Below are 16,216 nucleotides of genomic sequence, written 5' to 3'. Positions count from 1 at the left end.
TTCAATGTAGAAGTACACCAAATTTAGAAAAATTGGAGGAAAATGATAAAGTAGTTCAGAAGTAAGAAATAATGGATTATTTCTCTTAAGAGAAGAACACATTGTGGGTTACATACTAACCTTCTGTCAACTGAAAATTTGGGAAGATGGTAAGTGGCTCTTGAGAACAGGAAAAATTGCCAAATATTTCTACCTTAAAGAATCAGATTAGCCTACTGAACAATCAACATAACCACGAGGGAGACAAGCAGACGCTGTTTGCGTCCACAGGATGCGACAGGAAGTAATGAGTGCTACATAGGAGTATTTTTGCCCCTTCCACACCCCACCATGGATCCTGAATATAATCAAGCCTGTAAAGGAAATATGGGGGACATCTGGATATATTAATGACATCATGAGGATAAGATATAACCAGACAAATTCAGAATATGGGAAATTCAACAAAACAAATGACTCCGCTTTCTTCAACAAATAGTAAAAAAAAAAAAAAAAAAAAAAAAGCCAGGAAGAATTGTTATAAGTTAAAAGAGACTTAAAAGACATACCGTCCAACTGAAACAAACCAACTATAAAAAAATGGTTATGGAAAAAAAACCTAACAGGGAAAACCAACTAGATATTAGGAATTATTGTTAATTTTGTTAGGTGTGATAGTACTGTGGTCATGTTTAAAAAACCACCATCTGTTAAAGACAAGATAAAGCTTATGGATGAAATGATAGGATGTCTAGGATGTACTTTAAATATTCCCCGCAAAAGAGAGGTGATTGAATAAAGAAAATTGGCGAAATGTTGATAATTGCTGAAGCTGAAAGAAGGATACATGAGTTAATTTATACTACTTTCTTGATTTTTATGCATGCTTGAAAAAAATTTACAATAAGAAGTTATTTAAAATGGGTTATACATGCAAAATTATGTTAAAACTTTAAAAATCAGTTCTTACTGCTTTGCCATTGTTGCACACAGCACTTTAGTAAAGTTATTCTTGATTATTAATCATATTTTCTAACCCCGGTAAATATGGACAAGGATTCAGGGCATTTCTTGACTTAAAGATACAGTTTGTGAGAATAATTTGTATTTTCCAACACTTTCAATAATTTGGGACCCAATAATCCTATCTAAAGAGAGAATACGCTAATTGACCATCACGCCCTCACAAAGACAGCAGTGCCGACAGCCAATAAGAAGGGAATGTGCTAATTGACTGCCATGCCCTCAAAGATGACGGCACCCACAGCCACAAGATGGTGGTGCCCAGTTCCCTCAGCTCCGCGCGCCTGCCTCCGGAATCCCCCAGTCCCCTCAGCCCTCCAGCCACCGAGGGCTGGCCTGAGGTGCAGGCAAGCCTCGGATGTCGGCTGCTCCGTTGACGCCCGAGGCGCAGGCAAGCCTCAGATGGCGGCTGCCCAGCCGCCCAGGGCCGCCCAAGGCTTGCGCTACCGGCAGTGGCAGCAGCAGAGGTGTGATGGGGGTGTTGCCTTCCCCTGATCGCTGGGTCGCCTCCAGCCCCTGAGGGCTCCCAGACTGTGAGAGGGGGCAGACTGGGCTGAGGGACCCCCCTCCAGTGCATGAATTTTCATATACTGGGCCTCTAGTTTTATATAAAGATTTGGGAGTCCTAGCTAGTTTGGCTCAGTGGATAGAGCATCAGCCTGTGGACCAAAGGGTCCCAGGTTCAAATCCAGTCAAGGGCACATGCCTGGGTTGCAGGCTCAGTCCAATGTGCAGGAGGCAACCAATCAATGATTCCCTTTCATCATTGGTGTTTCTACCTCTCTCTCTCTCTCCCTTCCTCTCTGAAATAAATAAAAATATATATTTTTAAAAAGAGTTGGGAGACTGATTTTTCAGAGCTGAAAGAACTCAAAATAAATTTGGCAGCTTCTGAGAATAAACTTGCTTCACCCTGCCACCTGCTACACGGAACAACAGATCTGACTTCAGGGGATATTTTCGGAAGCCAAGATTACTTCCTTTGGATGCCTGCCACATACAATAACTCTACCCCAAAGAGCTTTGGACATGCCATCATCCATACAGTACAGGAATATTTAATTACTGGAATTTAGTTAATTGGTCATGGTTGAGCTGGAATGCTGAATTAACCCAAATTTTTTCCTTTAAAGAGTTTATTTAGAAAGTATCATGGTATAAACAAATTGATGGCAAAGAACATACAATTAGCTATCTTAAGGGAGCCTAGGCCTATTGTTGCTTATTTCTAAAGGTGATAGTAAAAATGGCATGAATTAGAAGGATGCTAGCATTGATGGTACGTAGCATGGCCTATTTTTTGCTCTGACTCAGCCCTGCCTACTTCCTTCTTTGGTTTTTAGGTCAAGTTAATCCCACTCTTTTTGGCAGAGTAGTTTTATTTTATTTATTTATTTACTTATATTTTATTGAATTTTACAGAGAGGAAGGGAGAGGGATAGAGAGTTAGAAACATCGATGCCAGCGAAACATCGATCAGCTGCCTCCAGCACACCCCCAACTGGGGATGTGCCCGCAACCAAGGTACATGCCCTTGACCGGAATCGAACCCGGGACCTTTCAGTCCTCAGGCTGACACTCTATCCACTGAGCCAAACCGGTCAGGGCAGATTAGTTTTATTTATCATGTATGTCAATACTGTATTTACTGCAGAACAGTCACAGAAAAGAGCAGGCAGCAGGCAGGGATTAGCAAGGCAGCGTTAGGCTAGCATCTAGCACACAGTAGTTGTTTAGTAAGAACTTGTCACTACTTCTCAAATGCCAACTTTTGGTATAGTAAACTGACAGTCACTTTTTATGTAGATGCCTATTTTGGATGTCACACTACACTTTGAACAATTAAGGATTTTATTCCATTTTTGTTGTTTTTGTGACTTGTCTGAGTTAACAGAATAGTCAAGACAAGCCTTGACTTCTTAAAAAATTTTCTTGTTTTTTTTTTTTTTTTTCCTCTCCTTAGTTATCTTTAGAGGTTAGGTGTAGGCCCCCTCCCCCGACAACAGAATAGTATTCTTATTAGAAGTTCCCAAGACAATTCCAGCATGCAAGAGGGATGGGCCATAGAAGAAGATAAGAGGCAGCCATCCCCTATGGGTAATATGTTCCATAGCTGTTGCTCCTAGCAGCCTGCGGGTCCTCTTAGTTGCCCTCTCCATTAAGCCCATTAACAGGCAGGGTCCTCATTTGCTTCCCAATAGTGCTTTTACCAGATTCTCCTGCACCCAGCAGCAGACCTGCGTGTTCTTCTGCAGTTGCTACTAGATCTTTTTATTGGCCTTCTCCTCCTTGACTTGGTCCTGGGTCTTACCGTTCCTGAGACAGCCCACGGCGGTGCGGGATGGAGGGGAGGGGAGACAGGCAGGTGGGGGGGAGGGGAGACAGGAAGGTGGGGGAGAGGAGACAGGCAGGTGGGGGGAGGGGAGACAGGCAGGTGGGGGAGGGGAGGCAGGAAGATGGGGGAGGGGAGACAGGAAGGTGAAGGAGGGGAGACGAGAGGGGAGGGCAGGGCTGGGGAGGGAAGACAGGCGGGGTGGGGGGCTGGGGAGACAGCACAGCTGGGCCTGACAGGGACTCTGCTCTTCGGGAAAGATTAAAATATTACAACGGGGGGGGGGGGGGGGGGAGGGGGATGTACAGACGACTGAGGGGCGGACTGCGAGCAGCACCGGAAGGGTAGTATCAGGTATCGGTGGGACGGAGGGGAACGAGCCGATGCCAAAGGGGCTGATGGCTGGTCCGGGCAGAGGCAGAGCATAGCAGCAGCTGCTCTAATCCCACCCTTCATACAGCAGCAGAGGGTCAACCTCCGCGAAGGCAAATGGTCAACCTCCGCGAAGGCAAATGAGTCCCAGTGAGCCTCTAAAAGGACTACCTAGGAGCAGAACTGAAACTGTTTTCAGTTAGGGCCCTGTAGTGAGGCGGCAAGGTTCCCCTGGTCCCCGATAGCAGGACCTGGAAAAGCTTCTCTAGTCCTCTTGCCCCAGAATCTTTCTATGAGTTAACAAAATAGTCACGACAAGCCTCGTGGAACTTTCTATGCCCACATTTTCCACGGGAGACATCAAATCTTCAACATGGACTTAAACATGTTAAAAGTCTTTACATGGACCTTGACTTCATATTAACCTAACCAATGAAATCTTTCACTCATGAGAAATAAATAGAAGTATCCCTCGAACAGTATTTGACAAATATCGACACACATAAGATGATGGCATCAGCGTTATCTTACGCAGGCACGGGTGAAAAGTACCATTGCTTTCATCATGGCAAACCTCTCCTGATGAGAGCAGTATTAACAGAAACAAAATCCACGAGTGGCTGTGAAAATATCTTCCAGAGGTATGGGGTTTCAGTGTTTTTAAAATCTTTCCCACGCCACAGACTAACCACAGTATTAATAAGTCAAAGTGACCTTCAGATCAGAGGAATATCAATACTGCCACAGGGCTACCTTTCCAGACTTGTGAGCAGTTCAAAAACTGCTTTTGATGATGCTTTCACCAATATCACTCAGGAGGCAAAAATAGTCCAGCAATTTGATTTTCAACTCATATTTTAGTCTCAAAGAAAACCATTTCAATTTCATCAAGAGAAAGTTAAAGGGGATGAGAGATTGCCACTGAAAATAGTTTGCAAAAGGATCATGAGTTACATTTTTAAAGAAACTTAATAAAGAATCTGTAGAGTGTGTTGGCTTAAAAAAAAAAAAAAGAAGAAGATACCACAAATTTAGTACATTCACCTTTCTGAATAGCCACCACTTGAAATGCAGCAATATCCGCATGATTTAGTTCCTGCAAAGGAGGCCAGGCAGGATAGGCGACTCACACCTGCATTTTTTTTAAATATATTTATTGATTTCAGAGAGGAAGGGAGAAGGAGAGAGAGATAGAAACATCAATGATGAGAGTCATTGATCAGCTGCCTCCTGTACGCCCCCTACGGGGGACCGAGCCCGCAACCCAGACACGTGCCCTTGGCCGGAATCGAACCTGGGACCCTTGAGTCCGCAGGCTGACGCTCTATCCACTGAGCCAAGCCGGCTAGGGCACACCTGCATTTTTTAAGATCATCTTTTGCCCATTGCAGAACAAAGTGCCCCGATCCAGTGCCACCACTGTACTCACTGACTTTGTATTTCTAATACTCATAACTATAAACCTACATTTGCCTACTTCTGTACTCCATCCAGCAGTACAGTCCATTTTAGCGATCTCGACCTCTGCCAAACTAGGGAAATCCTTTTTAGAGTTCTTCCAAAGTAGGAGTCAGATTCTTACAATGACCACCCCATGGAGCACAAAATCCGCTGCAAGTTATTCTTTCTGCAATGTGCCAACACTATGCCCTTGTCGGCCTTGGGCTGGGCAGCCAGCACCCAGGCCTCTGAGGGCTGGATGGTCTCTGGGCCACCCCCATCCATACCCTGGAGTTTCGATTCCAGATACTCTTTCAGTGAGTCCAGATACTACTTTCCCTTTCCCTCATACTGCTCAATCTTTTTTTTAAAAAATATATTTTAATGATTTTTTACAGTGAGGAAGGGAGAGGGATAGAGAGTCAGAAACATCGATGAGAGAGAAACATCGATCAGCCGCCTCCTACACACCCCCTACTGGGGATGTGCCCGCAACCAAGGTACATGCCCTTGATCGGAATCGAACCCGGGACCCTTCAGTCCGCAGGCCGACGCTCTATCCACTGAGCCAAACCGGTTAGGGCACTGCTCAATCTTTTTACTGCTGACGCCACACCCGGATCCTGGGCCCTGGTGCCCCAGTGCCTGCCGCTGCCACGGCCAAACAGCAGCAGCAGCAGGGTAGCCGGGTCCAGTGGCCTGGGCAGCACTGGGAGGAGGTGCCCAAGGCTCGTGGGCATCTGATGGGGCTGGCGCATTCTCACATGGCAGCGGGTCCCTTCAGTGGCACCCACCCACCACGGCGCAGAGCACACGAGTTTTTTTTGTGTTTTTTTTTTTTAATACAGAGAGAATTAGATTCTAGAGTCCTGAAATTCAAATATGATGTTATGAAATTAGAGGTTCAATAACAATATTTATAATAAAAGAAACATACGTATTAGTATGCAGTTCAGCAAGAACGTTTCCTAGTTTGGGCCTATGATTACTTTTCTGATTTGTTTTCAACAAATGAGAACAAAATAAATCTATAGACATAATCTAAGATTTGGGAGTGGCAAGTACTGCTGCTTGAAGCATTACCTTATACAGAGAGAAATATACACACCTCTAACAGGGAAGCTTAATTGCTGCAATGTTGCCGCACTTATGCAGTAACCAATCTGGGGCTCATAGGCGATGGTATCTAGACATTCGTTCCAATCTTGTACATTAGTGACGGGACAATCCTGGAGATGGGTAACAAGGTCTCCCACAAAAAGACCTCTGGGTCCGACTGCAGGTGAGTCCTTGGGAAAAGGGCAAAAACAAATCAGATCATGTGTGAAAACAAGCTATGACTAATCTGAGCAAATAATCATTCAAGACACTGAATTGCATAAGTAGACGGTTTGAATAATATACAGAACAATCCAGCTCTGAATCCAAGATGTAAAACACTACAAAATTAAAAACAAAACCCAACAATTATAGTTACTTTTCCTACTTCTACAAGATTTTGGATTTTTTTGCAACTGAAAAGACAAAAACCCATTTGCCAACTGTTAAGATTAAACTAGTAGTTTTTGGTAAACTGCTAATTATTTTTGTGTGTGAAAGTAGTCATCAGAATGCCTTCATTTTCCTATGTCTTCCGTGGATAAAATTGTAAAAATCCTTATTTGAACACAGTCCCAAATATGCAGATGATACTGTCAGCACAATGAATATGTGAGCCAGTTGCCCAGGAAGGCAATTTTCCTCTTCCCTAAGTCTGAATAGAAGACTTGATGCTATCTCAGTAGTTATTAAATAAGGGAATAAAATACAGAATTGAAGACCTAAACTCCCATGAAATGTTCTGGCTAGCCAGCTAGCCTAGGTTTCAAATGTCAAGAGACCTTTTACCCAAAAGCAGAATTATAAAAATAAACAGTAAAAGTAAATGATGTATTTTATCAACAAATTACAGGTAGGAAATCTTTATACTATCTTTGTAACTCAGAACAGAAACCATTTTTAGTATTTCTAAAAAGATAATGTATTCCACAAAACTATTTGTTCAATTTGAAAGGATTGGCAATCATTTCTCCAGGAGAGATGGAGCATTCTGTCTATGAAGAGAACTTTGTTTTAAAGAGAGAATGGAAGGGAGGGGAGAGACAGAGAGAAACATGGGTGTTAGAGAAATATCGACTGGTTGCCTCCTGCATACGCCTGAACTGGGGCTGGGGATCGAGCCTGCAACCAAGAACCAAGGTACGTGCCCTCGACCGGAATCGAACAGGGAACCCTTCAGTCCGCAGGCCGACGCTCTATCCACTGAGCCAAACTGGCTAGAGCTATGAGGAGAACTTGATTAAAAATGCACCTGACATAAAATGCTAAGTGTTACATCATAAAATCTGGTAAAAAAAAAAAATCCCAAGTAATCCATGATTTACCTCAGCAACTTCAGTGATAAGCACCCCAACTCCAGTGTAGTAAAAGGGCAAGAGGATCACAGGGAGGAGGACAAGAGCTAAAATACCCAAGAGTGCAAGGACGAAATTATGCCAGATACCTGAAAAGAGAAAAAAAAGGAATAAGCGGAACCAGGGGCAGGAGGGACATAGGTATTTGGACTTCATAACACCTGGGCTTACGTAACCAGAAGAAGCTGTGAGGCATAGCTTCTTATAATAGATCTACTTATTAGTACAGTAGACGGATGTTCAGTTAGACGTCTCTTCCATTTATTAAAATCTAAAATAAGCATGTTAATACCACATTAAAAAGACCACATGCTAATATGATTTAACACCAAAATACACATCCTATTATACCTGATATACATATATATATAACACAAATAGGATATCTTCTATTTATTAAAGCCTCTTTTCAGAAAATGTATACATTATTAATGTAAACATACTTGTGATCTTTTTTTAAAATATATTTTTATTGATTTCAGAAAGGGAGGGAGAGGAAGGGAGAGGGAGAGAGAGAAACATAAATGATGAGAAAGAATCATTGATCAGTTCCCTCCTGAATGCCCCACACTGGGGATTGAACCCACAACCCAGGCATGTGCCCTGACCGGGAATCCAGCTGTCACCTCCTGGTTCATAGGTCGACGCTCAACCACTGAGCCACGCTGGTGCGGACTCATACCTGTGATCTTTGAAAGGAATGCTAAAACTATCCACATAAAAGCTAAGATGGAATAAACATTCTTGCTGAACTGGGGTATGGAAATCCAAATGGTATTTAGAAAAAGAGATTGTTTTAAGAATAAAACTATTATGGAGACTATTACTGGTGGGCCAAATAGAATATGTATCTACCACCATGTCACAGACTATAACCACCTCCAGCATATATACAGAGATGGTTGGATGAACCCAGTGGAGTGCTGGAGTCTGTTCCTACCAGCTTGCCACAGACAACTATGTGCATTCCTTCCCAATTAGGGACTTCAGGCTGGCACCTTGAACTGGCCACGGTGGGACCACATAGTTACATGACAGAAACCAGCAGAAGCTACATATCAGAGCTCCCCTCCCCTCCCCTTCAGAGCCAGGTGCTAAACATACACTAGCACACGGCTCTGTAACCCCTCCCTCCAAACCTATCCTTCACTTCTGCTAGTTTTTGTCATAGCGCTCTGAGGAGCACGATTCGTAGTTGAGCAAGTCTGTCCTCGACATTACAGGATATTTAGCATTCCTGGCTCCATCCTTTAAATACCGTTATTGCTCCCCTGTCAGACAACCAATGAATACCTCCCACCCCACACATTCCAAACATTCTCAGGAGGGTGATAGCACCAGTAGTAGAGAACCAATATTCTGTAATGATAGAAATGTAATCTAAAGACATTTCCCAGACTCTCAGGAAGCTGAGTATAGTTATATGACTGTTGTGCCCAAGAGGATGTGAGTGGAAATGATGGGAATATCCCTGTGCTCCTGGCTGGAATGTAGCCATAGGAGGGAGCTAAACCTGAGTCCATAACATAGAAGCTGCATGTTGGGAACAGCAGAGCTAATAAGACAGAAAAGGCCCGAATCCCTCAAATTACAAAACTATCCTATCAGCTTTGATTTACTTACCTTTGGAATGTTTTATGAGAGTTTAAGCCTGTTATTTTTGGTTATTACAGCAGCCAGATACCTAGCTAATGTTCCACACACCATATTCACATTGTAAGATGGACCCCCTCCCCCTTAATGAATGCTTTAAGTTGTTACATTCTAAAAATATCCAGAGCAAGTCTAGTCCAGGACATGAGTAAACAATATTTTCTGATCTATACACAGTTCTTTTAAAAACACCAAAGGTATCAAATTACCTTTGCTTTTTCATTTATCAATTTTGGACTTTTCCCTTATCTGCACATTCATAGCTATCCCATTTCTTATATCCCACTACAGAGTAACCCATTTTTTTAAACATATTGACTTATAAGGTTTCCTACTAACTTTTTCATATAATGCTTCAACAGCTTTGCTCATATTGTTATGTACCTAATGAAATATGCATCTGTGAGGGTATGGAAAATTACACAGAAATGAAATTGTTGGGTCAAAAAATATGTGCATTAAAATTGACCTCCAATGAGTTTGTATTAATTTATGTTCTCATAACTGGCATGTTTTCCCACTTTCGAAACAACACCAAATGCTATCGTAATTTTAGACTTTGCCATCTGCTAGGTGAAAAGTAAAATCTTTGTTCTAATTTCTATTTCTTTATTTTTTTTAATCCTCACCGGAGGAAAACTTCCCATTGATTTTTAGAGTGAAAGATAGAAATATCGATGTGAGAGAAACAGCAATTGCTTGCCTCCTGCACAAGCCACAATCAGGGCCCGGGCTGGGGAGGAGCCTGCAACTGAGATATGTGCCCTTGACTGCACTCGAACCTGGGACCCTTCACTCTATCCACTAAGCCAGTGGTCGGCAAACTGTGGCTCGCGAGCCACATGCAGCTCGCGAGTCGCGGTTTGCCGCTCTGTTGACTCATGAGTTTGCCGACCACTGCTAGAAAAAAACACTTAAAAACATTTTAATAATGTACTGTCTTTAACCTGAAGTCAAAACTTCTGAGTAAGGGTAATGCCTTAACAGTGGTCGGCAAACTCATGAGTCAACAGAGCGGCAAACCGCGGCTCGGGAGCCGCAGTTTGCTGACTGCTGCACTAAGCCAAACTGGCTAGAGCTAATTTCTAGTTCTTTAATTATGAGTGACTTATAGCATTTTCATGTTTGTTAAAAGGCTATTTCTATTTCCTTTGTCTGAGAACTACATCCATTCCCTATTTACGTTTTTTGACTTGGTTATTTTATTTTTTATTTTTTACTAATTTGTATATAGTATTGTTTGCAATGTATATATTAAGAAATTTGGTCTTTTCTAAGAGGCATTTAAATTTTTTCATCCAGGGTATTGTTTGGCTTGGTTTATAGGCTGCCTATGCAGACACTTTATTATATTTTTTTAAATATGTATTTTTATTGATTTCAGAGCTGAAGGGAGAGGGAGAGAGAGACAGAAACATAAATGAGAGAGAATCATCGATCGGCTGCCTCCTGCATTCCCTCACTGGAGATCGAGCCCACAACCCGGCATGCCCCCGCCGACCGGAATTGAACCCGGGACCCCCTTCTCCCCCGCCAGTCCACAGGTCGACGCTCCATCCACTGAGCCAAACCAGCTAGGGCTGCAGACATTTTAAATGTTGGTGTGGTCAAATTGCTCCTTTGTACTAAGCCTTTCCCAGTTCAATATTATAGAAGATACCTGTGTTTTCTTGTATTACTTTCATAGCGTCATTTAAAAAACACAACTGAAACAAACCAACCGAAAAAACACTAATTCTCTGACCCACTGAAATTTACTCTAATGAAACTAATTTTGGAATACAGCTATAACCCCATCACCCACCAAGTTGCTAGTCCCAACACAATTCCACAAAATACTCCACTCCCACTGATTAGCTTTGCGATCATTACCATGTGCTAAATTCAGCTTTTCCTTCCAAGCCAGGATGAAAAAGTCTACCAGGATTACCCCGATGCTGGCATCCTCATTAACTCTCCCTCCGAACAAATCAGGGGGTAATTCAGCAGCACTGTTTCCTGATTATTTTGGCAACCTCCTCTCTCTGGACAGGGACGCAACTTGTACCGGACCACCCCTCTAGAGTCCCAATTTGCCCATGATGGTTAAGAAGCAACAACGGTAGTTGAAAACGTCCATTTCCTTTATTTAAACAACCTCTTGTCCATTAATATTTACAAGTACATCAAAGGAATCCATAACAACTTTACTTTCTCTAAAGCAGGCTTTCTTACTATTGGCATTTTGGGGCAGGTAATTCCTTATGCACTGCAGGATGTTTAGCTTCTACTCCCCAGATGCCAGTAGCATCCTTCCTATTTTCTAGCTACAGTATTTATACAGGCAAGTTTTTTTTTTCCTTTACTTAGAACAGGTATTTCACTTTTGCCTTTTCTACTACATAAGGTGTACATATCAAATATTTAAAAGGTCATTATATAAACAATACAACTACAGTTGAGCAGCACTTTCTAACCGAAGAAGCAAAGAAATTACACTAAATAACACTACTTGGCAGTATTAGAAATAAAATGACTAAAATAAGTTTAAATTGACTAAAATGGGTTTAAAATGACTAATACTATTAATCACATCTAATACTCAGCTAAAAGATAGTTATGCAAAATACGTTGATATCAAAGAATACAACCAAAATTAAGATAGCAAATAAAACCTATATAACCTATTTTTAAACAGGAAAATACTTCACGTACATATATGACCATTCGTTCTCATAAAATCTACAGTAAGCAAAGTTATCGACTTCCAAAAAACCCCCACACATATAATTATTAAACATATTCCTAAAAGTACAAACATGAACATTTGAAAAATACAGAACTTTAAAAAAAGTCCCATTTTTAGCACGGTTGCACAAAAAGTCTTTTGATGTGAAGTCTATGAATTATCCTCTTTTGGGATCAAACTTGACAAAACAGCATGTTTTTCAAATGACACTACAGAACAATGTAATCTTACATGTATTTTAACCTTTTTACACTTTTGACGTTAACCTTCTACTTTTACTACTCTATCAAAACATGACATCTTAACAACGTCACCTTATCATTTTGAACCTTTTAATTTTTTTAAACGAATCTATGAAAACATCACCCTTAGATACATGGGAATCAAAAAAAGGAGCTTTTCTCCTTTTTCACCGGCTATTCTTTATTCTTAGTATGCGTTAAGATATGAGACTTCAGGTTAGTGGACTGAGCAAACTTCTTATCACAGCCCTCGAAGGGGCAGGCATAGGGCCGGTCGCCGGTATGGATTCGCACATGGGTACGCAAATTGAAATCCAGGGAAAAGCATTTTCCGCAGCCTTCAAATGTGCACTGAAAGGGCTTCTCTCCCGAATGCACCAGCTGATGCCGTTTTAACTTGGAGCTCTCAACAAAACCTTTGCCACATTCGGCACATATGTGGCCTTTAGGGCCGTGGGTGTGCAGATGCTTTCTCATCGACGCGGTATCCCGGAACATCTTTCCGCAGCCCCTTTGAAGGCAAGCTACAGTTCTCGGAATGTCATCTTGGGGCTTTTTGGGCTTCATTTTGGTAAATTCTGCCAGCTGTATGGGATCGGATAAGTCAATGCCAGGTATTCCTCCGGGAGGAAGTTTCTTCCCCGTCATATACTCTGAATAATCGGGAGAGAAGGTCGGTAAGTTCACCGGGCTCTGTTTTTCAATCACCTGGTCTCTTTCACCAACGGGGGACCACATGGAGACGGAGAACTCGCCCTCCAGGGTTTTGATCTGCACCTGCTTCTGCTCCCACTTTCTGCTGCCTCCCTCGGAGCCGCCGCCTCCCGCCGCCCCGACCGCGACCGCGACCGCGACCGCGTTGTTGGCGGTGCGTTTCTTACCGTGGCTGGCGCTTTCCATACCGTGTTTAGTGGCGCTTGGCTGACCGTGGCTGACGGCGCTTGGCTGACCGTGGCCGAGCTTTTTGAGCTTTTTGTCGTGGCTGCTGCGCTTCTTGATCTTCTTGCTCGTCGATGCCGCGGAGGCTGACAGGGAAGACAGAGTCCGCTGGAAGTAGACGTCGTCTTCCTCCTCCAGGAACGGGGCAGGGACCGGCACCTCCAGGAACTTAGCCTGCTCGTCGTCGGACTCGGAATAGCCCACTACTTCCTCCTGGGTCTGCACCATGATCTGGTCCCCTCCGTTCGTGTTAACCACGAGCGGCTGCAGCGCAATCAGAGGTGAACTGTGGTGGCCACCGTGGACCCAATTGCCGCTGATATCCGGATACTCAACGGTTTCCATCGCTGCGGGCTGCGCGGGGATGTTCTCCACAGCCACGTTCTCCACAGCAATGTTCTCCACGGCGATGTTCTCCACAGCGATGTTCTCCATGGCCATATTCTCTATGGCGATGTTCTCCAACGGGATATTCTCCATGGTGATGTTCTCCAAAGGGATAGTCTCCACTGAGATACTATCCATGTCGATATTCTCCAAGGCAATATTGTCCAGGGCGATACTGTCCATAGCAATGGTCTCTAGGTGTACCTGGTGCAATTCCAGAAACTTGGCAGCCTCCTCCACGTCTTCTGGGGTGATGTAGATAAAGTTGTTTGAAGCCATGGCTGAGAGCTCTCGACGACGAGGCTTTCGCTACGAGGCGGCAGCGCAGGGCGGGCTCCTGGAAGGCGGCGGAGGAAGCTGAGGGGAGGAGCGCGGCTCGGGCGAGGGCGCGAGCTCCGGCGAAAGGCGCGAAGGGCAGAGAACGATGCTCGCCGGCGGTTTAGGCGTTAGACGCGGGGGATTCTGGGCATCCTGGCACCCAGCGCATGCGCTTCCCGCCCCCCTGGTAGTACCCGGCCGGCGCATGCGTGCGTGCGATCGCGCTCATACCCGTATGCTACCCCTCCGGCCTCTTGGCTCTGTCTACCCGCTATTGCTTCCTCAATATTAATTCGCGAACCAGGGTCTTTACTGAATTTTTTCTATATTTCATTTCCATTTATTTTATCCATCTCTCTCCTGGGTGTATAACAGTATGGGGGGGAGGGGAAGAGGCCTTTTTAATATTCATACTCGTTTTTCCCTCTTAATTGCACTGACCCACACTTAGAGATCATTTAATAGTATTAGTGATAGTTGACCGTGGCATTGCTTGTCTTGTCCTTTAAATAGGAATGCTTCTAAGTGTTATATCATTAGGAAGCGTCCAGCTATTTCTACTTTTACTAAAGATTTTTGTTTTTTAGCCATTAATAGATATTGAATTTTATTAAATGTTTCAATATCTGCTGAGATGAGGGTTCCCCTCCCCCCTTAATGTTTAATAATGATTCCCACATTCAAATAGACTACCTAATGTTAAATTATCCTTGCTTTGTTTAGATATACCATGTGATTGCAGAGTATTTTTGGTGCTTTTATCTGAGTTATATTGGCTTAAGAAAAAATCTTGGTTTCTTTCTCTATGTGCTCTGGAAAGTTTATACTAAATTGGAATTAAAAAGAAAAATCGTTTCCTGCAAGATATGAAAGAATTCCACCTACGAAACTTTCAGAGGCGTCCTTCCTCAACTTTCTTAATTTCTCCCACTGTAATTAACCTGTGTATATACTTTTTTCCTATCTCTTCTGGGCTTTATTTAGACTATTTATTATTTTTTTAATAACTATCCAGGATTTTGAAAAATTTTTGCAGAGATGAACAAAGAACATTTTTATAATTGTTCTAATTTTCTATCAGCTATCATTCCCCAATCTGACTGCTAACTCTGTCTATAAAAGCTTTCTCCCATTGTTTAATCTTTTTCTCCTTCAAAGAACTAACGCTTGGACTTAACAGTTATATTTTTTATTTTTTCCAATTTTTATTTTCCAATTATTATTTTCTGCCTATATCCTTACAAATTATAATAATTTCTGAACTATTTTATAGTTTTTCCCCCCACTTCTTCAGTTGCTTATCTGATTTACTTTCACTTATTTCATAACTACCTAAGGCAGTGAATTTTCCTTTTAGCAAACTTTATACATTATTTCATTTTTACTTTTAAATATATACTGCAATTATTGTTTTGAATGAAACTGGACAATTTTTATGTACTATGAGCACTTGAAAATAAATTGTGGTACAGATTTTGACATAATTATTTTTTTCTTATTAACAGCTTTTATGATCTCACTTTTTCATACCTACATGCCAAATATTAAGAGATAGGAGTCTCTTTTGTTACACCTGTTTTTATCTTTGTGCTTTCTCCATTTTCGTTTTGATGGTTTGTTACTTGGTACAGTAAGATTCGCAGTAATTACATTTTCATTGTGGATTATACTCCATGTGATTAAGTGCTCCTCTGTCTCATTTAATGCTTTAGTCATATTTTCTATTCACATGGTATTTTCTTTTTAATTATTTTATTGATTTTAGAGAGGAAGGGAGAGGGATAGAGATAGAAACATCAATGATGAGAGAGAATCACTGATCAGCTGCCTCCTGCACACCCCCCACTGGGGATGGAGCCCGCAACCCAGGCATGTGACCTTGGCCGGAATCGAACCCAGGACCCTTTAGTCCACAGGCTGACGCTCCATCCACTGAGCCAAACTGGCTAGGGCCACATGGTATTTTCTATTCAACTCATTGTACTTTGTCTTTTTAAAATTATGTTGGTTTTAGTTGTGTTTTTTAAAAAAATATATTTTTATTGATTTCAGAGAGGAAGGGGGAGAGGGGAAAAGGGGGAGGGAGGGAGGGAGGAAAGGAGAGGGAGAGGAAGAGAGGGAGGGAGAGAGACATCAATGATTAGAGAGAATCACTGATTAGCTGCCTCCTGCACGCCCTCTTACTGGGGATCAAGCCCGCAACCTGGGCATGTGCCCTTGTCCATAATCGAACCCAGGACCCCTCAGTCCGCAGGCCGATGCCCTATCCACTGAGCCAAACCAGCTAGGGCAGTGGTCGGCAAACTGCGGCTCGCGAGCCACATGCGGCTCGCAAGCCACAGTTTGCCGC

The 16,216-nt window shown here is 42.7% G+C and overlaps 2 protein-coding genes across 3 annotated transcripts in view; both read right to left on the bottom strand.

The window, feature by feature from the left end:
* Positions 1 to 16,216, bottom strand: part of MBTPS2 (membrane bound transcription factor peptidase, site 2) — a 50,786-nt gene that overhangs the window by 12,989 nt on the left and 21,581 nt on the right. The window contains exons 6-7 of the mRNA XM_079765153.1: positions 7,570 to 7,688; positions 6,255 to 6,435 (exon numbers count right to left, since the gene is read on the bottom strand). Of these exons, the coding sequence (XP_079621279.1) occupies positions 6,255 to 6,435; positions 7,570 to 7,688 (300 nt within the window). The remainder of the gene's footprint in view (positions 1 to 6,254; positions 6,436 to 7,569; positions 7,689 to 16,216) is intronic.
* YY2 (YY2 transcription factor) lies at positions 11,380 to 16,183 on the bottom strand. Of its 2 annotated transcripts, XM_079766005.1 has the most exons (2): positions 13,125 to 16,183; positions 11,380 to 12,875 (listed from the first exon to the last, which is right to left on the bottom strand). In XM_079766005.1, exons 1-2 carry the CDS (start codon positions 13,825 to 13,827, stop codon positions 12,397 to 12,399), a joined length of 1,182 nt encoding a protein of 393 aa, XP_079622131.1. In that variant the 5' UTR covers positions 13,828 to 16,183; the 3' UTR covers positions 11,380 to 12,396. The 2 variants fall into 2 exon arrangements, with proteins under 2 accessions (XP_079622131.1, XP_079622130.1); XM_079766004.1 differs by having other exon boundaries at positions 11,380 to 16,183.

Source organism: Cnephaeus nilssonii, assembly GCF_951640355.1.
Source record: "Cnephaeus nilssonii genome assembly, chromosome: X".
NCBI classification, from domain to species: domain Eukaryota; kingdom Metazoa; phylum Chordata; class Mammalia; order Chiroptera; family Vespertilionidae; genus Cnephaeus; species Cnephaeus nilssonii.
The sequence above is the reverse complement of the archived record's forward strand: the minus strand, read 5'-3'. Positions and strand labels throughout refer to the sequence as shown.